Here is a 22,829-nt window from a genome sequence, read left to right on the forward strand (position 1 = left end):
AAACTACAAGAAATATATTGTTCTATTTACACTTTTGAACCCTGGGCAGTGTCAACCGAGGGGGGCTGCTGCCGAGCTTTGGGGAACGGGGCGACGAGGCACCTCCGTGAGCTCCCAGGCCCCGCGCGCGGACAGCGTGCTACTTACTTCTCAGCCGTGTTTCTGGCATGTAGTCGGCTTTGTCGTGGACCCACTCGGGTCGGTGAGGCCGGATGTTGGCCTGGGAGGCGGCGTAGGCCACGGGGTCATTGCTGACCCACGCGGTCAGGTAGATGTAGAAAGCGTTGGGGTTGATGATGCCGTCCGCATCCACCAGGCGCTGCGTGGGCAACTGCAAGACAAGAACAGAGGCCTTCAGAGACGGGTGCGGGGTGGACGCGCTCCTGCCCGGAAACCCACGGGCCGCCACAGTGCATTTCCAACAAAGAACGTGGCACCCAAGGAGACAGAGTGTTCGGGTCCCACGGGAGCACTTGGGTTTCTCTCCGAACCCACTTATTGGAGAAGGCGATCCTCGGTTGTTTATAACACACACGGTCCTGCAGATGGCTCAGGAACCGGCTGAACCAATTAAATCTGAATGCTAAAAGGCTGTCTGCAGCCAAGGCCGGGAATGAACAATCTGGAGAAACATATTTATAGGAGGGGAAGGGGGGGAACCCTGGCAAGGATCCCCAAGCACGTCTGTGTGCAGTTAACCTCTGCTGTTAACACTGAAGGAAATGCCACCCAGTAAATGGAGGAGAGCTATAAAAATAAAACAACATCTGTATAAATTTTGCTAACACTAGCCTCCTATGACCCACGTATGCAAAAAAAATGCCCGTCACCAGGGAGTGGAAGACCTGACACAGAGCCGCGGCCTTCTCGCTAATCTTATTTCTGAGACGTGGTCAGACCTAAGTGAGCCAGATCCCTGGGCCCAGCCAAGTCGCTCCCTCTACAGTGGATCTCGCCGGCTCTGCTCAGGTCAAGGTGCTGTGAGACCCGTGTGTGTGTGTGTGTGTGTGTGTGTGTGTGTGTGTTAGACACAGTGAAAAAAAATTTCAGATTTCAGGCCTTGTTCCAATACTTTTGGTCTTTTTTAACAAAATGAAAAAACCCCAGTGACAGTAGTTCCTAGAGAAAGAGGGAAGGGAGAGAGTGTGGAGCAGAGGGAGAGAACTAGACTTTGGGGGTCTGGATTCAATTAATCCACAGGATACGTAACAACTGCATGTCTTCAAACCGTCTCTGGAATTACACAGCACAGCTCCTGGCCGCCCTGCCTGAGGCGTGTTTTTTCCTCCCTCCCAGGCAGAGGAAGTGATATCTGGAGGCCTGGCCCTGCCACATTTGTCCCACGGTGTCTCGGCCCCTAGCTCCACCCCAGCTCCCTGGGCACGTCCCTGCTATTGTCCCTCGGGCAGGCTCCTCTGCCCACACCCTTGTCAAGCCTGACAGCTCGCTGCACGCTGCTCTAGAGCGCCGACTTTCACACTCCATAATAACTCTGAACAATGTACTTTGTAAATCTGTCACCTTTCATGCCAGTAGAAAAGGAGAGACAATAAACAGAGCTGCTAAGATCATTAGCATGACGCTTTCTGCCTCAAGGTGAAGTCAGCAAACTCCAAAGAGCAGGGGGAAGAGGCTCTGCGGATGGCAGGAGTGGTCCTGACCCACCTGGACACACTCCGGTGCACGCCTGAGGAGTCAGAAGGGATGTGCTGGGACCCAAGAGTCACCGAGGGGATGCAAATGCACTGGGACGAGCAGCCGCTCAACATGAGGGGCGGGCAGCAACCACAAGGGCAAGTCCATGCGGATCCTGAGGAACTGCCCTCTGGAGGCCGCCATGCGTCTGTGCTCAGTGTCCAGCGCGTGGGTCCGGGTGACCCGAATGAATGAGGGATCAGAAATCCTCCAGCCCTTCCAGCAACCTCTCCAGTCCTCTAAGCCATCCAGCCAACCCGAATTCTGCTCATGGCAATGACTGCTACCCAACAAACCCATCTGTCCAGGTCTGATACCATCAAGACCCCCGTGGTCACAGGTACTAGAAGGGGGAAGGACACGTGACCCAGCACTTCTAACCTGCACTGACTCCTGCTCTTTATAACTGTGCTGGGGGTCAACACCTGTCCCCACCTGACGGAGGAGGAGAATGAGATTCCCTGACCTGCCGGAGGCCACACATTGAGCTGCTGGGATGAGGTGAGAATCAGAGCCCACTCGAGATGCTTCCTGCCAGTCCTTACGCCTCAGGTCCCCAGAGGGCACAGGCTGGGACCAGGGACTACCAACCCATCTTCCCTACGGTAGCTGCCCCAGAGCTCCGCTGAGCCACGCCTGCGAGACTCCCTGGGAGGCCCTGAGGGCCCGAGTACCTGACTGACGTCCACGGGCTTATCGCGGCTGCCGGTCTGCACCAGGAGCTTGTAGGCCAGGACCCCGTCGTCTGATCCGTTTTTGTAATTGTTTGGCATGATTTTCCCAGTTTCCCAGTCACTGTCGAATGCATCCTGAAGTCCTAGAAAAGGCCAACGTGTGGGATGCATTACAACTCTTAGCCAGAAGCCCCCGGGTCCCAAGGGGGTGGGCCAAGGACAGCCAGCAGGACGGGGGACTCCACAGTCTGCCTTCTACTTCCGCTCAGACTACTGGGTGTTCATGGATGGACTGCAGGTGGCTTAGCTCATTCGTTGGTCAGAAGGGGGGCAGAAAACACACGCTGTACCTTTAGAAAAACATACACTCTGCTGCTTCTCCCCGGTGACTATCCCAGAAAGCAAGAGGGGAGAGAAAGACACGGGGCTCATGAGCTGGAGCTGAGCCAGGGTTCTTCAGTGCCACCAGAAATTCTACGCAGAGGGGCAAAAACACACGCAAGTCCCAGCCTCAAACAGCAGCTCAGCGGCTCCCGGAGCCCAGGGTGAGTGGACAGGACTGTCAATTCGATCCATCTGTTCGACTCGTGGAGCTAATACAAGCTGTGGGATCCGCTGCCAGGTTGTGTAAAGATCACAGCCAACACCTATTCCCTCCCCAGCGCTCTTCCTCTCTGCCACCCTTCCTTCCCAGGGGGTGTGGGGGACGGGGAAGGGAGGGGTCTCCTGCGCACAGGGAAATACCTCACAGGGTAAATTTGGATCAGATGGAGAACAGGAAGCCACAGGCCAGCACAAGGAGGCTCTGTGAGAACAGATGACAAACCGCAAGCCCGAGGGGAGGGGGAAGGAGAGCGCTCTCGGGGCTTGGGGGATGGGCGAGCCCACCAGCCCACCACACACAGCTGGGCTTGGCCTCCATAATCAAAACCATCATCACAGACCTGACGGTCTGGCTACAGCTGTAAAGAGATAAGCGTGCTGGAAGAGAAAACAGGGCCCTGGTGACCCGGCCTTAGGGTCTGAGCGTTGGCTGGCATACAAGCTCCTCCTCAGTGACCTCCCAAGTAGAGCCAGGCCCCAGCAGCTCAGGAAACCTGGGCTTCTGAACAAGCCCTGGTGTACGGGTTAGGCGGAGAGGGGGAGCAGGCAGAGGGTTTACTTCATTTCAGGACACGCCTTGGGTGGCTTCAAAGACCAAAAAAAAAATAAAAATCTGGTTATGTGAGTGCTTGGAACGGTTGTGCTCTTGGGGTTTGAAGTTTGGGGGGGGGGACGGTGGTTGATAGATTCCTTTTCCTCTGTTTTTAAAAACCAAACCCTCTTCCTGACCTGCTCTCTGCACCGTTTGTATTTGAACAATTTGGGGGTGAGGATGGGGGGGCTCCACAGGGAAAGGAGGCCCTGTTATAATGGGGTGGGCGTGGAGGACGCAGGCGGGACAGACCACCGGGAGGGGTGGCCACGCTCCCCACCTCCAGACAGACCGTCTCTCACAGGGAGGTGCGCACGCAAGTGGTACTGAACAGATGCCATTTTATGACCTAGAGGTTTTAATTTTGAAAAAATAAACCGGAGAGGAAAAACAACTGCTCCCCTCTCCCCCACCGCTGGACACCCTACCCCAAATAGGCAGGGTCTGTTTGCTGGGCCACAGTAGGATTTTCATCCCTTCCTGACTTGGGTGGCATTTAACCCTGTCCCTGCTGACCTGTGACTCCTGGGAACCTGGGCCACCCCGGGTGTTCGACACCATTGCTCCTCCCCGGAGACAGCCCCCTGGGTTTCATCATGCCCACTTTATAGATAAGGAAACTGAGGCTTGGAAAGGTGGAAAACCCCACAAGAGCCAATAGAGAGAAAGTGCCAGAGCTCTTCTTTGATCCTGAGGGAGTCAGCTTGATCCACTCAGGGCAGAAACTGCCCTGAACACACAGTGGTGCCCAGAAGTGTCTGGTGAAGGCGCATCTGGCCGAGACGGGCAGAGCCAACTCCAGTACCAATGGCATCTGGTGGGGAATTTGGAAAGGCGGGACCCAAAAACTGGGAGCACATTTGTTAGATATATTTACAGTCTTCTGAGGTCCCTTACAGCAAAACCAAGAAGACACACAGATCTGGGGAGGTCAACCCTGCTGGCCAGTTAGCTCAACTTGTTTCCACAGTGCGGATCCCTGGGGTGCTGTGCTCATCAGTAGACGGGAGGTTCTAAGGGACAAGAGGTCACCACTGTACAGCACTGTTAACTCCTTTCATGATTAGTTTGATATTTTCTTTTTCTTTTTCTTTTTTTTTTGGTACCAGGGATTGAACTCAGGGGCACTCGACCACTGAGCCACATCCCCAGCCCTATTTTGTATTTTATTTAGAGACAAGGTCTCACGAAGTTGCTTATCGCCTCGCTTTTGCTGAGGCTGGCTTTGAACTCACCATCCTCCTGCCTCAGCCTCCTGAGCCACTGGGATTACAGGCATGGGGTACCACGCCCGGCTCAAAAATATTCTCTAGTATAAAGTTCAACCTATGGGACCTTAAATCGTTAACCTAAACTTCACTTGTGGAATAAAAACAAATGCAATTTGGTTTTTATCTCCAATGCCACACCATTTACACGTATATTATGACACGAGAGATGATTTCCGCATGGGCCATTTTGTATTTTTAGGAGTAAAATCAAAGAACTATTGGAATGTTGATAAAGACTAATGAGTGATGTGGTCTGATTGGCAATTCCATAAAAAATCCAAGGCGGCGCCCTCCCATCACTTAAAAACTACACAAAAAAACGTTCGTAAGGAAAACTGACTCAAAGCTTTTGGGAAGGGAATGTTCAAAGACCCGAATCAGCCTCTCAACAGGTCCGCAAATCATCTCAGCAGCCAATGGACTCAGGCTCCGGTCATTTTGCTGCTGGGCCTCAGGAGGGTCACACAGAGTTCCAGGGTGGCTGAGACCCTAACTGTGACCACGAATGGATCTCACCGGGCCTAAGCTGGGAGCCGTCCACCCAGCAACCAAAACGTGATTCACATGCACCTTCAAGAAAAAGGGTTCCAAGTTGGAAAGCGTTAGGTCTCTCACAGGATGGAAGCAACGAGATCACCTGCAGTTCTGAGGTGGAGGGCCAGCCTCTGTGCTGCCCAGTGACTAGCGGGGCCTAGCACACCACAGTGAGCCCCAAAGCCATGGTGGAGGACCCTGGGACACTTTCCTCTGTTCAGAGCCTGGCAGCACCCGGCAGATGACTTTTGTCATTTGTGGCAACGTATGTGCACGTCTTTGGTTGACGAGGGGAAAAAAATGAAAAGCAGGGAATTTCAACTGCCTGGTTCTCTTCTAACTCACTGCCCGAAAACCATCGCTTTCAGGACTCAATGTTAAAAAAAATAATGATAATTAAAAAATAAGACTTGGAACAAATTAAAGTTCATCCCATGTGCGCGCTGAGAAGTGATCATCATGCCACGGTGGTCTCTTCACCCCCCTCCACAACAAAAGTCAAATCTGGTATCAATATATGAACGAAATTCTAGTAAGTTAAGGCCGGAAACTGTACCGAACCAATTTCCATCAAATTCAAGTTCAATCAAATTCAAGCTGTTTCCCATCTTGTGCAACACTCAGGGAAACTGCTGTCTAATCTTTACATACAAGCGTTATTGACTTAAGACCCAAAAGGACACTTCAATCTGTGTTTAAACTAGCCTAATTAAGTGGGAAATTAAGACAATCATTTGGATAATCTAAGCCAAAAAATGTTGGGGCTATAATTATTTGGGTATTCCAGTAAAAGCATTTTTGCTTGAATTGTGTGGATAATGATGCTGATTCTCTACTTCACATTGCAATGTGTCAACACAGAATAAATGAACAGATGTTCTTGGAATCACTGAATACATTTATATTCAGTCAGTTAGCAGGAACAAATTTAGACAATTTTTTTTTTCCCCTCTAGTTGACTAATATTTCCTAGAAATGTTTCTGAGAGCAAGCTAAGAAGCCAAGAAAGGCATTTTAAAGGATTTGATTATTTATGAAATAGTATGAAATGTGATTGTGCATTAATAAATTGACTTCATTTGCCAAATCAGAAGACGGTCAAAATGGACCTGAATGCCAGCTAAGGACTGTGAGTGACGGTGCTGTCACGCAGGCCCATCAACTATAACAGAGGCACTGCGCTGGTGGAGGCAGTGTGTGTTGGGGAAGGAGGGACGTGAGAAACTGTGCCTTCCACTGAGTTTGCTGAACACTCAAAACTGCTCAAAAAATCAAGTCCATTAAAAACAGTTTTTTAAAGATGATCAAAAGATGGAGTCTTGATTTTACTTGGTACCCAAACTAGCCACCAACCCAAGAGACAGCCACGAAAGCCACGGGGCTCCATATTGTACCACGTGCTTTCCCTTCTGCTGAACCTGGACTCGTAAACTTACAGAAGTTCCTGTGCCACCCGCTTGGGTCACCTGCCTTGTTTGACAGGTCAAAGCCCGTGGCGGGAGGCAGGTGCAGGAGCAGGCTACCTACGCATTCGAAGCAACGCTTTGAAGTTGATGGAACAGAAGTCAGCGCTGTGTTGCGATCCACGGCCTGAACCAAGGGACAGAGGCAAACCGCCCAGGGAGCAGGCGGCTGGTGAAGGAGCACGGCCCCGTGTGCTCACCTTGCAGCCAGTCTCTGAAGTGGTGCAGCCACATCTTGGGGAGCTGCTTGTCCTCCTCCAGCATGACGTACTTGACGTCACTGAAGCTCCTGTGGAGGTCATACAGCAGGTGCTGGATGTGCGGGTAGTCGGCCTTCTGCGTGACGATATACATGTTGTAGAAAGAAAAGTACTTGAACTGCGCGGCGATGAAGTCGTACTCCCTGGTTTCCCGAGGGACGATGTCGGTAAGGTCCAGCCCGTCTCTCACTCGGGTGGTCCCGTAAAGGCTGACCCCCAGCAAGCCCAGGAAGAGGAAGATGACCACGACCTGCAAGACAAGAGGCAGGGGATCAGCCCGGAGGGACCCTGCGGGCTCTGCAGGACAAGGTTGGAGGGCCTGTCCCGCCCCACGGCCCCGCTGGGGCATGGAGCACTTATTCTCCCAGAGGGGGAAACGTAAAATCCTAGTCCGCACGTTCCTAAATGACCTCACGAAGAATAAAAACGGCAGAAGGTTACCTTGGCCTTTGGTTTCAGGAGGAGAGGCGCATAGTGCTTCTCTGCGAACGACGAGAGTGTCCATTTGGTACAGGGGGGCTCGAGGCAGTGGAGGCTGGAGTCGGAGAACTGGGAGAGAAGGTCCCGGGTGGAGCTGGCGCTCTCGGGGCTCTGGCAGCCGAGGGTGTCCTGGGTGACGGTGACCGGCTGCACGGAGATCTCGGAGCGGGGCTCGGCGGTGGTGTAGTAGGCGTGCGTGTGGGGGTCGTACTCCGTGCGCAGCTGCACGGTGGACTGCATGGTGATGTGCGTCTCGTGGGCGAAGCTGTGGCTGCTGTAGGGGGGCGGGGGGCTGTAGCGGGCGTTCCCGCGAGGAGGCTCCGTGTAGGCCTGGGGTTCCACCTGAATCACTCTGCTGACACAGGGGCTGAAGGAAGGGCAAATGCGTGGCGGGTTACGCGGTGACACGGTGACGGAGAAAGGCTGCACTGACGACGGACGCCACCCATTCAAAGAGCTGAGATTTTGGACTCCTGCAATGTCACGTGACCCACTGGGATGTGGGCCTGATGGAGTCCACGGAGGCCAAATGAATGGCTGATCCTAAATACGGTTCACGTGACCGTGCACCCACCCCTTCTGGCGTTCCCCAACACCCCATGGTTTTTCTAGGTGGGTGTGTTTCAACCTTGCTCTGCTCTAACCCAGAGAGCTAGGAGACACTCCCACCCTTCAGCAAATGTGGGTCACAGCCACCAGAACCCCAGGGGTTAGGAGAACATTCTGTTGAGGGAGGGAGAAGCCTTGGGGCGGGGATGCCCTCCCAGGCAAGCATCCAGGGTCCATCTGGCCCTACCTCTGCTCCCCCACCCCAAGTCCAGACTGGAGGGGTTCCCTCAACAGCACCCCTCTGGACCCCGCCAAGAAGGGCCACGGCAGCCTGAAAATGCACCTGGTAAAACAGCAGAAAATATCCAATCTCCTGTCCTCGCGCCGATACAAGTCCATGCTGAGGATGGCAGGGAAGATGAGCAGCACCATGGCAAAGTTGAATACCACCACCACCGCCGCCTAGGAGAGAGGGACCCGGTCACCCACATGCCACCCCGGCCGGCCAGAGCATCCCTCTGAAATAAGATGCTTCAATAACCTCCGCTGCCGTGGAAAGTGGGGGGAGACGGTGGAGTTTCTTGCCACTTTTCTCGTCTCCGTCATCAAGAGACCACGTGGGTACAAGGGGTCCCCTCCTGCAGACCCTTTCTACTCCAATAACTCCACGACCCCAGAAGGTATAACGTGGGACTAAACAGACCACCGCTCCGGTCTTTCTGGAACCCCGACCACACCAAAGGTAGAACCGAGAACGTCCTTGAGGCGCTTTATTTCAAAACAGAGAGACGTTATTTCCCCTTGCAGGCGTCTCCAAGAGTTCACGCAGCCCCGATTTTACACTTAGGAATCTGTACATAATGCGGGTCGAGTGTATAGAAATGTCACCTTCAAAACACAGAATTTCACACATGTCCCCTGAGGTTTTTAGTAGGCACATTCCAAGTAGCCTCAGGAGTGGCCCGTGGGGTGTGTGATCGAGGAGAGCGGAGGTCAGGGAGGGAAGCAGAGGGACATTCCTGTGTGTGATTATACTACACAGAATACATAAGTGCGGATTCAAAAGTCACGCCGTCACCTAGAATAAACACAGGGCTGGACTCCGCAGAGCTTTGGCAAATCTCCTGCTGACCTAGTAAAAATTACAAAATCCGGGCTGTTAACAGGCAAAGTCGACGGAGGACAGTCCCCTTCAGAAAAGCAGGGGAAGAAGCAGAAAAGAAAAATGGATCTGGAATGCTAAGTAGCCAGGAAATCATCAGAAATTTGCTTAAAAATTAAAAAAACTAGTAGGTCTCTAGAGGAGACCTTTTCAAACTAGGTAAACAGCTCAGACAGATGGAAAAAAGTGTGGCTGCAACTGGTACCTAACAAATCAAGGGGGACCTGGCAAGAGGCCTTTGAAAGGAATTGTGAATGTGGGCTCCAGGTGAAGGAGGAGCCCTGAGCCCTGCCTTTCAGCCACGAATCCCCATCAAGTCTAGGAAACCGTAAGCAGCCAGGCGCCACATCTGAAGATTACCGAAGAGGTTCTATCTTGAAAATTCCTCATCGATTAAAAATCACAGAGCATGTTACCTTACCAGTCTAACGTATGCCAGGCATGTTATCGACTTGATAGGCAGGCCTATGCGAAGCAGCACCTCACTATCATGACCAGGGAGGTCAGCTAAGAAACACTTTTCTTTTTAAACTTTAGTACTGTGCTGGGTGGTGGAGATGCAAAGATCTCTACCACTGCTCAGAGACAGGCAGCTACAAATTACAATCTGGGCGGAGGCATAGAATGTGTACATTATACACATATATACAATGTGTACATAATGATAACAGCAGATACCACCCAGGTTCCAGAGGAGCTCAGAGGGAGAGTATGGGGGTGGGGTGGGAGAGCTGTCTGTCAAGGAAGGCCTCCTAGGATACGGTTCTGCAGGGCTCAGGCAGGAGCAGGGAAGGCCTATATGCTCCATGTAGAGGAGATAGGACCGGGAGAGTCCTCCTGGGTCCAGGCCCTCAGGACCACAAGGAGAAGGCATGGGAGACTGGCAGCTACTACATGATTCCATTCCCACAGCCACCAGGAGGTGGACACTCTTATGGCTACTGACAGAAACCATCACCCAAACTGCAGAAGAGCCCATTGGCCAGTGAACTGGATTCCCATGCAGCCTCGACGCAGAGCCCTCAGCCCAGCTGAGAATGGGGAGTTCTTACTCCTCGGACTGGTTGCTGAGAGGGTGAACTCGGACTGGGTTGGACCCCTGACCCATTAAACAGGGAATGCTGGGCAAGCAGGTGGGACACGGAGGATGATTTCCAGGAAGACGTCCCGGGGACTGAATCCTTTCCACTTTTTAAACTACAGTCATTTACAACTCATGAGTGAGATGTAGAGAATAAACTGTGCACCTCACTTTGGGCCAAAGTCCCCGGACGAGGAAAGAGCCTCTGGTGGGCAGAGCCACCCAAGCCAACACACGCACGCAGCCCGGGCACAAACCAGAGCAGAACAGTGAGGCTGTGCGTGGTAGCCGGGGAGTGCCGATCCTCATCAGCCAGAGAGATCCAACAGGCACTTGCTCCGTCTCCTGAGGTGGAAATGGAGGGGTGAAAGAAGAACCCCAAAGCCAAATCTCATCGGACTCATTTTTTTTTTAAAAAAAATGGAATATTACACACGTAGGGAGAGAGAGATTCTAAAAAGAAAACAGCAGAACTTCAATGTCCCCAGAAGTGCACTAAAATAGCAGATGTGAACAGCAAGGATTCCTGGGGAAGAGAAGGCTAAATGCAGAGGCAGAAGGGCCTTTGAGAAATTCTGAGAGAATCAGAACCATGGATGGCAATGATCTTGCACTGTCCAACCACTGTGCTTAAAGAAAATGTCCCTAATCCCAGAGCGTCTACTGTGACCTTGCTGAGTCACCTGCAGGGGGACCTGTCTAAATCCTTGTACCACTGCAACAAGCAGGGCTTCTCATCTGGAAGTATTCACTGAAGACCCCAAACCCCTGGGTGACAGCACAGACCTGGGGAGGACGTTGGTCCCAAAGAACTGCAGATGGGGCCAAAGCTTTCTGCCACAGTGGTGGCATCTGGAAGGAGGGATCAAGGAGGCATATGACAATTTCTCCAGGTGGGGAAAATCTGTTTTGCTCATGCTACAAAATCCAAAGGTCATGTGGATTTATTATTGGACAGACTCTCTTTGGGTCTCCTGTTAACCTATGGCATGCTGCAGACACAAAACACAAATACCCAGAGTCACAGCTTACTACAGGCATCTTCAGGAAAGAGAAGCCACATCAGGGTCAGTTCTGAATGTCAGTGCATTTGAAAGGGAACAAGGGTAAAATTTCTGATGACCATGCAAAAATCTTGCCACATTTTCTTTCTTCTTCTTCTTTTTTTTACATTGCCCTCCGCGTCATTTCTTATTTTTATTTTTGAGAGAGGGAATGAGCTGAAGAGTCATGGGAAGCCATGGGTCTAATAGAGGACTTTCGGAAGCTCCAGATGCCATTTTCCAAGGCCTATACGGTGACTGAGAACAGAGGCCCAGGACCCCCAGTACTCATCTGGTCTCCGTGAGGTGCTTACCTTGGGAGAACCCAGCGCACTGGTTTGTGAAAGGCTACTGCTCACAAGGGGACTCAGGTAGCTTTTCAGAACACCACACCACGGGATGTCACCAAAGCAGAGTGTGCCTTGATGAACCATCGTATGTACTAAAGAGAGGAGAGGAGAGAACGAGAGAGGAGAAAGAAGAAGAGAAGGTGTGTGAGCAGCTGAGAATCGAGAGGCCCAGGGACAGTGAGGGAAAGGCCACAGGCAGGAGGGGTGGAGGACAGAGCGAGGAGAGAGGGCCCACTGCTCAGAGGCTCCAGGACAATTTCAATGCAACAAGAACGAGGACCAAGAACGAGGTGCCAGTGGGTGTGGGGCTGATGCACGCCTGTGCACAGAGGGCCCCTGGAACTCCAGCTGCACCCCGGGTTTTACAGGCATCCTTCACTTCTCTGTCCTATTACTGAGCACCCAGATATGGTCACTTCCTGTGTGCGGCTCCCACTTTCAGATGCGATTTCAGCCCTCTATTCACACACTGTTTCTATATACTTAAGACAATCTAAATAAATAAATAAAATGCTCCTTTTCAATATTCTCTTGGGGCTGGCACTACGGTGACTGGCACGAGATCTCCTCTCCATCTGACCCTGAAGGTCGGGGAACCTCGGACTGCAAACACAGCAGGATGACCCGCGGCGGGGGCCTCCATCAGCCATTAGTGAAATGACATTCAGGCACGTACTGACTGGTTCTCACGTGACCCATGTGAAGACCAGGAAAACGCTCAATGTGTTGACCCAAGTGTCAGCAAGAACTGAATTCATGATCTGTCAGCTTCTCTCTCTGGTCACCATGCTGGACCTTCTGGCGAGCCGCACAGCTTGGGCGAGCTGCATGAAGAAGCAGATGAACAGGAGACACCCAACGTGGCTTCCTTTTGGGAACTGCCCACCAGGATGCGGGCCAACGCTCCTTGACCCTTTCCTTGAAAACAGCTAGAGCCTTAAAAATTGAGATTAACCTCCCATGACATCTTGTGGTACCCAAGTCCTAGGCTACCTGGGTCAACCATCTGCTTCACCTGCGGCCGGGACCACTTTTGGGAGTCCTGTGATTTTCAAGTAACCTGAAGCCAACACCTGTGACTGACATCCAGCGTGATCCGGGGATCTTCCCTCCTGTGATCCACATACACTAGCTGTTTGGTAGTGAAGGGACTCGGTTGGAGACAGGAGGGCAGAATACTGAGAGCAGATGTGCTCTCTAGAAAAATGGGAGGCACCCGAGTTTGCTGAAAAGAGACCAGAAGAAAAGAGAATAAGGGATAGGAGAGAATGTAGAGGCCGACTCAGGAGAGGGAGATGGGGAGCAAGGGCCCCCGAGGGACATATGCTGCAGGAACTCCTCCAAGGCAGGGGACGGCAAACATACCCTCATCCTGTGCTTTCTGAGATTCGGTTTTAAGTTACTGTCTAGCAACCTTGTCTTTGTACATCACTAAAATCTGCCTGGGGTCCTGGGGTCCTGGGGTCCTGGGGTCCTGGTCTACTTCAAGTGCAGCTCCCTGAGGCCACAGGCAATGGGTGTAGGGCTGAAGGGAAGGAAGAAGCCCTGCAACTTCTGCAGGAAGGTTGTGTCAAGGTTTAGGTAGAAGCAGCACCTATTCCACCGACCAGAGCCCCCCGTGCTGGCGGGCTACGCTCACAGCAGGAGATGCCGAGTGCCAGGGCACCACTGAGCAGCCCCAGGCCTCACAGCTCTGGCAACCCACCTGGAGGGAGAATGCCCGCAGAGCAGGGATGGGGATGAGTGCAGCCATGAAGAAGGCGGTGACGTTGCTGATGGAGGTGAGGGCCACGCTGGCGCCCGTCCGCTTGAGGCACTCCCCGGTCCTGTCCTGAGGATGACAAAGCAGAGCTCAGAGCTGCACCGGCACCGCCTGCCTCCTGGCGCACAGACCCCGTGAGCAATGCAGACACACTGGCCTGGGGACAGGAGGGGTACTGCTGCCTTATGCCCCACCCAACTCTACTCGAGACCACCCAATGGTCAGGTGTGGTAGTCAGGCGTGGTTCACGAATACCGCCACCCAAGCCGGAAGCCGCACGATGGCGACTTAAGTGTACATTTTAAATATGATTTATAAAAAACAGAAGAGGCAAAGGGACAGAGAATCCCACAGAAGAAACAAGGGCTTTGGAGAGGGGATGACAATTAGTAGGAAATGGCACAGGAGGACACCTGTTAGGGTTTGGCTCTGGAATGTGCCCCCCAGGCTCAGGTCAATACTTGGTCCCCAAGGCAGCAGTGTTCAGAAGGGGGGCTTCTGGGAGCGGCTGGCCCCAGAGGGCGTGACCTCATCAGCAGCTGCCTCCCCTGAGGGCTTCTGCAGCTGATGGCACCAAGGAGGCGCAGCAGCCCAGCCCGGAGGAGGAAGCGGAGGAGGAAGCGGGCCACCGGGCAGGCGGGCGGGCCAAGGCCCTGGCAGGGTGTTTCTGGCCACTCCTCCTTCCCTCCCTCTGTCTCTGTTTTCCAGCTGCCACAAGGTGAGCAGCACGGATCCATGGCATCCTTGATGCTCTGCCTCCCCTCAGGCCCAGAGCCATGGAGCCAGCCAACCGCAGACTGCGACCTCTGAAACCACGAGCCCAAACAAGGCTTTCCTCCTTGAAGTTGGCTTTCGTCGGGTATTTTGTCACAGTGACCGTAAGCTAAGCCAAAACCCTTATTTCCAAAGGCACCCCAAATGGATCTCTTGGGACTTCTCACAGCTAATACACATCTGTCCTTGTGATTCCTCCAGCGGATTCTATTATTTAGAGCTAGTCACGTGTCCTCTGCCTGGGACAAGAATATTTACTAGGCCACATGGAGAAACACTAAAGGACAAATACTCAAGAACAGGAGAGACCTGGGGTGTCCCCCCAACCCGAGTTCCTTCCTTCGTTTTGCAATTACCTCAAAGGGGATCCTTTTATTCTGTCCCGTTTCACTAAATGCATGTGCCAGTAGGAAAACATCGTCCACGCCAACGCCAAGAGCGAGAAACGGCAAGACCTGGGGTGAAAGCAGAGCACAGTGGCATCAGAAGCGGGCCCTGCGAAGAACCCTGACCCTGCTCACAACATCGTCCCCGGTGCCCGAAGGTACCCAGAGGGGAGCTCAGGTGAACTCACTGCGGAGCGTTTACTTTCATTGGTAGTTTACACCCCCAAACTGAGCAGTTTCAACTCCCGTTACCTCTTGAATACTAAGGCCCAGGTATAATAATTTCTTAACGTTAATAGGTGAGGAGGAATCTAACCCTGGAGCACTGGGTTCCAGACCCCTGGACAGCACCTTGGGAGCTGAGGAGACAGGCAAAAGCTCAGCCGGAGGCCCTGGGGGTGGGCCCTGCACCCTGGGCTTTCACAAGCCTGGGTGACTCTGACTCCCACCTGGGTTGGAGAATCTCTGGGATTCTAGTGAGTGACATACACTGCCCTCAGTACGGCGTCTCTACTAATGACCAGCCTGGCCCAGCTCTGCCCACTGCCCTGAGTGGCGGGTGGTCCAGCCCTCCCCCGGTTTGAGCGGCATCCCAGCGGAAAGCCCAGAAGACCCTCGAGGTGACACAAATGTGTGGGGCAGGCCTGGGGAGGGGCTCTTCAGGGGACAGTGGGCAGGTGGCTCCTTTAGTACCTGAGTTGTTGCAGCGTTAAAGGAAATCCCGATCAAGGAGCACAGGCCCAGTCCTGCTGCCACCGACAGGGCGACCAGGAGGACGCCAGCCAGCCCCACGGCACCCTGGGACTTGGAGCAGTCCCAGCGCAGCATGGTCAAGCAGGCGTAGGCAAGCTGCAAGCAGAAGGACGGGGCGGGGGGCACAGAACAAGGGCCAAAAGTTAGAATGTGTGGCGATTCTAAGGCTTTCCCACCCCTCACCCGGACCCAGAGGTAGAACTCATCAAACCCAACAAGGACATGACTTTATAGATGCCACATGAAATGAGGGGGGACTCCCAGACAGGAAAACTGCAAGTGGGGGGACAGGGTGGGGGACGCTTTACACAACCACTGTCCACACCGTGACGAAGCGGAGCTCTCTCTTTTTTGGGGCACATGTTTGTTAAGAGCAGTTAAGAAGCAGGCGCGGTCACGGGGGGGGGGAGATGCAAATGAAGCCAAAACCAAACCAAATCCAAAAAAAAACCTGACCCAACCATCACCACCCCCAGCAGCCCGCAACCGATCGTTACCATCAGTAGGTAGCCACTGGCCACGCGGATGACGCTGACATCAGAAAAGGATTTCAGGATGTCATCCAGGGTGGTGGTGGTGAAGGAGAGCACCTTTTGGGTGGAATTCTGGGCGACGCTTTGATGAACCACCTGTGGTCACAACACAAGGCTAAATTCCCAAATGGAATTAAAGCTTCCACAAGCGTCCACAGCACAGGTCTTGGGGGGCCACATCTCCCTAGTCCTACACTTCTTTCCGGTACCTTAACATCACAAAGTTCTGTGATTCGGGTGGACAACCCGTGCCATGGCTAACGATCAAGGGAAAACGGGGGCCACAGTGAGCCGGTGTCCCTGGACTCCCTGGGGGCACCGTATTTACGCCAGGGCAAAGCCCCCTACTCTGTCCCTCAGGGCCCTATCCATTTCCCCCTAATCCAGAACAACTCATTCCCACAGGCACTCACTCCCCCACCCCTTCATTTGCTGGCCACTTTCAAAAGGTCACATGCAGCTCAGTAGAGGTCACTGCTTGGGAAACAAAGGCCAGCCCCTGTCACATGACCTGACCCAGGGGCCTGCAGCTGTGGACAGATCCTGTGCCTTCTAATGTTTTCCACACACCTCTCCTTGTTCACTTAAAAAAAACACTTATGGCTGAGCTCAGGAGCTCACAACTGGTTACCAAACTTGTTTGGGGGTACCCCGATTAGCATTAGCATCTCTTGGATAACGTACGCCCTAGGACTTCTGCTCTGAGGGAAAAGGAGCGCTTGCACCCCATCAAGTTCCCAGAATTTTAATCCACGTTGGGAATGAATGTCACGGGAATAGTGTTTTAAATATCGGTGAGAAGGAAAGATGGAAGGCGACCCACCCACGCGTGCGCCCCCAACTCAGAGATGGGTTTACCTCCACGTAAGTCCTCTGCCAAGCCTCCAGGATGGCTGCCGCTTTGTCCTCGTTCCAGTTGATGTGTGACACGTACTCGTAGCCCTTGAAGTGTTCGTACATCTGCTTGGGAGTCATCAGCTGGAACATGGTCTGCAGGGCGTGGGCGCTGAGCAGGGGAAGTGGGCAGGAAGGCACATCAGCATCCCCAGCAAGCGGTCTCCCGGGGTGACCCCCCCCAGCCACAGCCCCCAGCAGCTCCTCCCTCCCACAGGAGCACGTGTCTCCCTTCAAACAGGACTTGGCTGGTGATTTTGTTTAATAGACGGATGTACCATACTCAAGGTGTAACCTTACAAACCTTTTACAGATAGACCCCCAAATTAAATTAATAGGCAATTTCCTTTCTCAGTTTCTATTCCATGCAACAGGAAGGGGAGAGGAGTAGATAGCTTGACCAGACCCGCCGGGCCCTGCAACGCACGCACTCCACCGCGAAGTCCCCGCAGATGGCGGCTTTCCCCAGGGAGAAATCTCAGGGCCACACCTGACACTCAACTGCCCAGAGCCAAGAGGGAGCAGGGGCAACTCTCGCTTAGCTTTTAGTTCTTGGTCTTTTGTTTAACAGTGTGCGACCCTGCCCGGCTCACATCTGCCAACACTGCCCGCTAGGACTGGTGTTCCTGGCCTGCTTTACGCATGCCCCATCTCTACATAATAGGCAGATCTTCTAAAACCCTCCAGTCAACCACCACAGTGGATGCAGACTACAGATCCCTTCTAGAGAGATTCCTGCAAGCTGCTTTTTCACACTGGTACGGTCTGCTAATATTTCCTAATACTCGAGGCCACCGTGTATGGCAAGCCAGGACAGCAGTGAGGTATGAATACAAATACACTTGCAGATGTGTGTGGGGGGGGGTGGTTTTCAAGGCAAGGCGGAGAGAAGAGTCGGCCGGCATTTTACTCTGTGTGCCGGGTTACCTGACGAGCTTCCCAGTGCTGTTCTTGACTGTACCACCCACAATCAGTTCTTCCTGCCAGTGCATGTATTTTCGGGATAATCCATGGCATCCACCATTCAAAACAAGGGCCATATCAAGAGGCTAAAATAAAAAGACAGCCACATAATTACGGGAATTAGTAGGCAGGTCACATGCCTTGTTAAAATCCAGTACATTAAGGGCTTGTTTGTTTCAGAGAGAACATTAATAACTAGGCTAATGAGAGGCGTATGGCAAATCTTACAGCAAAATTTAGCTCTATAAACAAACTCAGTTCTGTAGGTGGAAAAAAAGAAAAAAAAAAAGAACATGCAGAATGAGGTATTAAATATGAAAACAGTAAAGAGAAGAATAAATGGAAATAAGAACAGCTTTTCTCTCTGGCCCTTCTAAGAAGGCTCACGGCGGCACTCACTCGGGTTGAGTTCTTGTTGGGGGCTGTCGCAGGGCAGTCGGGATCGGCGGGGTTGAGGCAGGGGCGGTCCATGTACCCATGCCCCACTTCAGCCTTATTCAGCATCTCCTCCCAGCTGTCTACTTGATAATTTATTTTCTTTAACTCTTCTAGGAATTCCAAGGGGTCAAAGTTGGTCCACCGCAAAGGAGGTTTACCTCTGCGAAAGAAATCAGGAGGGGAGACCATGAGAAACGGCTCTCAAACTCAGGAAAAAAGTCTGCATGTCTTGTATCCACACTGCAAGAGGCTTTTTGGTAATGCTGGGACTCGGGCATAAAAAATATGCACGGTCCTTTCCTGTAGGTCTGTGTGCAAACTTAAGTCAGGGAAATAATTCATGATCGAAAATGGCAAGCACAGGGCTTATGAGTTAAAGAATGCACCCCCCCCCCAAAAAAAATCTTAATTGACAGTATATTGTATTTTATATCTAAAAAAAAAAAAAATTAGCCAATGGACACTTCTCTAAGCAGAGGAGTAGGATCCAAAACTTAAGGGGCGGGGGGAAGGAGGGGGATCACATTGTCAAATTAGCACTTGCTGGCCTACTAAATACTTAGTAAATGTCATCGATCAAAATATTTGATCTCTGTTCCCTTTAACAATTCCATACTTGTGAGCTCTCTCTGACAGCCTGGCCATCAGGCGGGGGAGCCCCCTGTGGCCTCTGCCATCACCACCATCACAGCCACTTCCCCCCACACTCACTTTTGAATTTGTGCTGTTGACAGACCAGAAAGGCTTTTGGCTGCCTGTTATGTGGTTCAAACCACTGTAGCTGCTTAACCAGGCTGAAGTCATTATTCAGAATCTCCCAACCAGAAAACACAAAACCCCTTATTTCCCATCTAAAACTGTACACTGAAGGTCAGGGGATGGCCACTGCAAATTGCTTTTGCAGATATGTGCAAGCCGGCACAGAAACAATAACCCAAGCATCAACTCTTGCATAATTAACCGAAAATGTCTACACTGATTAACCATCATTCTTTAAAAGACGCGGTATATATAATATCCAACTGCTAGACTGTGACGCGTCCCCAACCCGGGCCTTCAAAGACAGGGCACTTCCTCCTTAAATGTCATTAATATGATCCAAAGAAAGGTTTGTATTTTACTCCCCAGGAAGATCTCGAACTTTCAGTTGAAGGATTTTGTTCTGATCCACACCCACTAAAAAAAAAAAAAAAAAACCTTCTTCTTAAAAAAATAAGTTAATGGTCTAAGTGCCTGGTCTGCAAAAACCACATTTTATAAAGAGTTAAAACAAAATCTGCACATACTCTGCAATAATTTGCATTTTATTTGCATATAAATAGGTTGGTAAAAGTGAATGAAATTTAATGATGCCTACAGAACTTTTTTTTTTGAAAAGGGGAAAGCCATTCTGCTGGAATCCCCTCTTCCCCCACTATTCACTCAAAAAAAATGCACATGGAATTTCAATGTTTTCATTTCTTGTTCAAAACTGAAAAAGCGTCAACAAGGATGAGCAACGTCTGAACCCTGCATCTGAAGAGTTCAGAAGTCAGATATCAGAAGACGGGAGGACACTTACAGGAGGTACGCCGTCCCCGACTGTAACTTCGCCCCTTCCCAGAAGCAGTCCAAAGGTGTAATGATTAAACAAGGGTAAAGATATTCTATGATCTGCCAAGGTGAAAAAGAACAGGCCATGCATTAGGTGAACACATACCACTGGAGTGTTTTTGAGACATTTTTTTTTTTTTTTGCAAGACAAGAAAATATACCTGATCCATGTAACCGGTTTCTGTGATAAGTTCTCCTGATTTGTAACACAAATGTTCCAATTTCCACTGCCTATTGGAATGAAAAGCAGAGACAAAAATTTCTCATAGTGATGAAGAAAATTAGTGCAAAATCACAACAATAGCACATATAAAAAGAATTACAATTTCTATCACTTTTAAGCATCTGTCAAAACCAGCAGAGCTTTTGCCAAGTGGAGACCAGAAAGCTTGCTCTAATGAATAGATAATACTGGATTGTAATTAACATGTGGGGTGTTTATGTAAATGAATGCTACCCAAGTCCTTGAAAAGTCTTGTTTTCTTAAGTGTTTTCCCAATAATCTTATTTACACCATTAATCTGCTTTTCCACATACATTAATCAACTTGAGGCAGCCCAGCTGAATCATCACAAATTCAAAACAAGCGAGGGCTAAATCAGCAAGGTTCATGACGTACCCATGCAGAATACAGTATGCACTGTAACACATCATAGATACTGTATGCTGACTTTTTTATTCATGAGCAGTGTTTGAGACAAACTTTCTTGTTCTTAACCAAGAACGTAATAAACAAACAACATTTGCGGAGCTGACCACACTCTCGTGGAAATCACACCACCTACACAGATCAAGAATTAACTCGAAGTTTTATTATCTCTAGAAGAGAATTATATAAACCATGCTTTCTGAATATGTTAGAGAGATAAGCCCAATTTGATGAAAAACGGGAAATATGGAAGAGGAATTCAAGAGAACCAAAAATAAATAAATAAATAAATAAATCTCCTCCTAAACTGCTCATATAGGTCTCCAAAGGGAGGCCTCTCTAGACTTTAGCCTCTTCCCTGTGCCTCCTGCTGGACCTTCTTAAATGGCACCTTTCTACTGATAAGCTTTGACCAGTGCTGATGGAAACAGCCCCCTTCTCTAGAGCAGCAGCCTGTACTGGACAACTGTAGTGGGCACTGCCCAAGCATGGCTTTGTCCCTGCCTATCTGTATGGATGTCTCTCCTCTCCCCAAGAGCAGGACTGATGTCACCCACCCATCCATCCGTCCATCCATCCATCTATCCCTTTACCCACCCCTCCAACTCTTTCAAGTATGTATGTGTCTATAAATGTATGTACTCTCACACACACACAGGCATGTGTAACACACATGTATAAATATACATACATGTAAAATACACACATAAATACACACATTTTAACTCTGTATAGCATCAACACAGAGCCGCCAACACTAGTAGGTTCTCAGTATCACCTGACTCCTTGTGCTTGTTTTAGAAGTCGTGGCTGTGCATTCACTGGCCTTAGAACCCGGATTCAAGGGGTTAGAACCTGGCTCCACCATTTAATGGTCCCATGAGCTTAGATGAAGGCTCTCACAAGTCTAAGTCCCAGTTTTTCCAACAAAAAGAAGGAGAGCTCAACTGCACGCGCATTCGTAAAGTCCATTCCAATGCATAAAATTGTCCGGGCTCCATCTTAGCTTAAAGGTGTAATTTCAGTTGACAGACCCTCAAATCTTCTCCTGAGGGACATAACTGACAAACCCTCTCAGGGCAGGGGCTCTTATCTTAACAATGTCCTGGGCACACACACAGTAGTCCTGACCATCTACTTTCAGAGTGTTTGCTAGGCTTCCCTTGCAAATCTGCGCTGGGCATCCGCTATCTACAGGTTTTTTTTTTTTTTTTTTTTTTTTTAAAATATGGACTTGGAGGTGAGGTGGCCCAACTCAGTGCTGAAATACCTCGTCTTGTTTCCTAAGGTCCTTTCACACACACACACACACACACACACACACACACACACACACACACACACACACACACCTGATCTGGGAACCACCTGAGGATGAGACAGATAGCTGACAGATGACTTTCCCAGATGTGGTGGTCCCTGGGGTCCTATCTACAGCTGGAATGGGTCCCGCAGCCAATGCAGGTGTATCCATAGGAGTAAAGTCAGAGCAGGGACAAGCACACCTCCTAATCACGTTCTCTAGATCTTCCTGGTTACTGAATGTCTGTGTTGCAATTTCTTCACTTCTACTGTGAAAAAAATAGTTATCTGTCACCCCCTTAGAGTTCAGCAGTGCTGGAAAGCCTACGAGACGGGGTGAAGTTGGATGAAGCCCACTCAAGGTCCTCTAGAAATGGAGTTTAGTGATGGCCATCTGAACAGGCTGTCAGTCCATCAAAAACGGACCGCCTGGCCTGCACAATGGACCACGTGTGTGGTTCCTGTCCTGAAGTGACCGACAGTTTACATACATTAGAACAAGGATCTTTCTGTTCTAGAACTCTTCCTAAACTTTTACTTGACTCACAGCATCGTTAAGTCAGCCATGAAACTAAAAGATGCCTTTTTAAAAAAAGAGGTGAATCTACTTGAGGTAGGAAGGATTCCCAAGGAGGCTCCACCCACCCATTGGCTTTGGGACGTGCCAACTATGGATTAAAAAGAAGTAACTATTTCCTAGTCCCTCTGTTTGCTCTTTTCTTCTTAGCATTATTTATAAGGTAAAGAAAGGCAATTTAAAATATAGCTGTTCTGAAAATAGCTTAAGCAATAAAGACAATTTACCATGTTACCAATACAATCAATTTTGGAAAAAAAAAAAAAACCCTTAGGCAATGAAACATTTAATAGCCCAGATATACAATGACCCAAATGGATCAGAATCATTCTCACTGGGGGGTGGGACCAAGATACTTACCAAAAATACATTATCAAGCACTGGTTGAACATTTCTAATATGAGAATCTGAAATGCTTCAAAATCCAAAACTTTTTGAGTGTCAATGT

The 22,829-nt window shown here is 50.5% G+C and overlaps 1 protein-coding gene across 6 annotated transcripts in view; it reads right to left on the reverse strand.

Moving 5' to 3' along the window:
* Nucleotides 1–22,829, reverse strand: part of Ptch1 (patched 1) — a 67,061-nt gene that overhangs the window by 15,864 nt on the left and 28,368 nt on the right. For all 6 annotated transcript variants that reach the window (XM_078030539.1, XM_005334890.5, XM_078030541.1 and 3 more), the window contains 14 exons: nt 20,015–20,084; nt 19,822–19,913; nt 18,222–18,420; nt 17,787–17,908; nt 16,824–16,971; nt 15,930–16,061; nt 15,373–15,528; nt 14,650–14,748; nt 13,463–13,588; nt 8,465–8,583; nt 7,534–7,939; nt 7,033–7,342; nt 2,370–2,512; nt 148–331 (listed from right to left, as the gene is read on the reverse strand). In XM_078030539.1, the coding sequence (XP_077886665.1) occupies nt 148–331; nt 2,370–2,512; nt 7,033–7,342; nt 7,534–7,939; nt 8,465–8,583; nt 13,463–13,588; nt 14,650–14,748; nt 15,373–15,528; nt 15,930–16,061; nt 16,824–16,971; nt 17,787–17,908; nt 18,222–18,420; nt 19,822–19,913; nt 20,015–20,084 (2,306 nt within the window). The remainder of the gene's footprint in view (nt 1–147; nt 332–2,369; nt 2,513–7,032; nt 7,343–7,533; nt 7,940–8,464; nt 8,584–13,462; nt 13,589–14,649; nt 14,749–15,372; nt 15,529–15,929; nt 16,062–16,823; nt 16,972–17,786; nt 17,909–18,221; nt 18,421–19,821; nt 19,914–20,014; nt 20,085–22,829) is intronic.

The sequence above is a fragment of the Ictidomys tridecemlineatus genome, chromosome 13, assembly GCF_052094955.1.
Source record: "Ictidomys tridecemlineatus isolate mIctTri1 chromosome 13, mIctTri1.hap1, whole genome shotgun sequence".
Classification (NCBI taxonomy): domain Eukaryota; kingdom Metazoa; phylum Chordata; class Mammalia; order Rodentia; family Sciuridae; genus Ictidomys; species Ictidomys tridecemlineatus.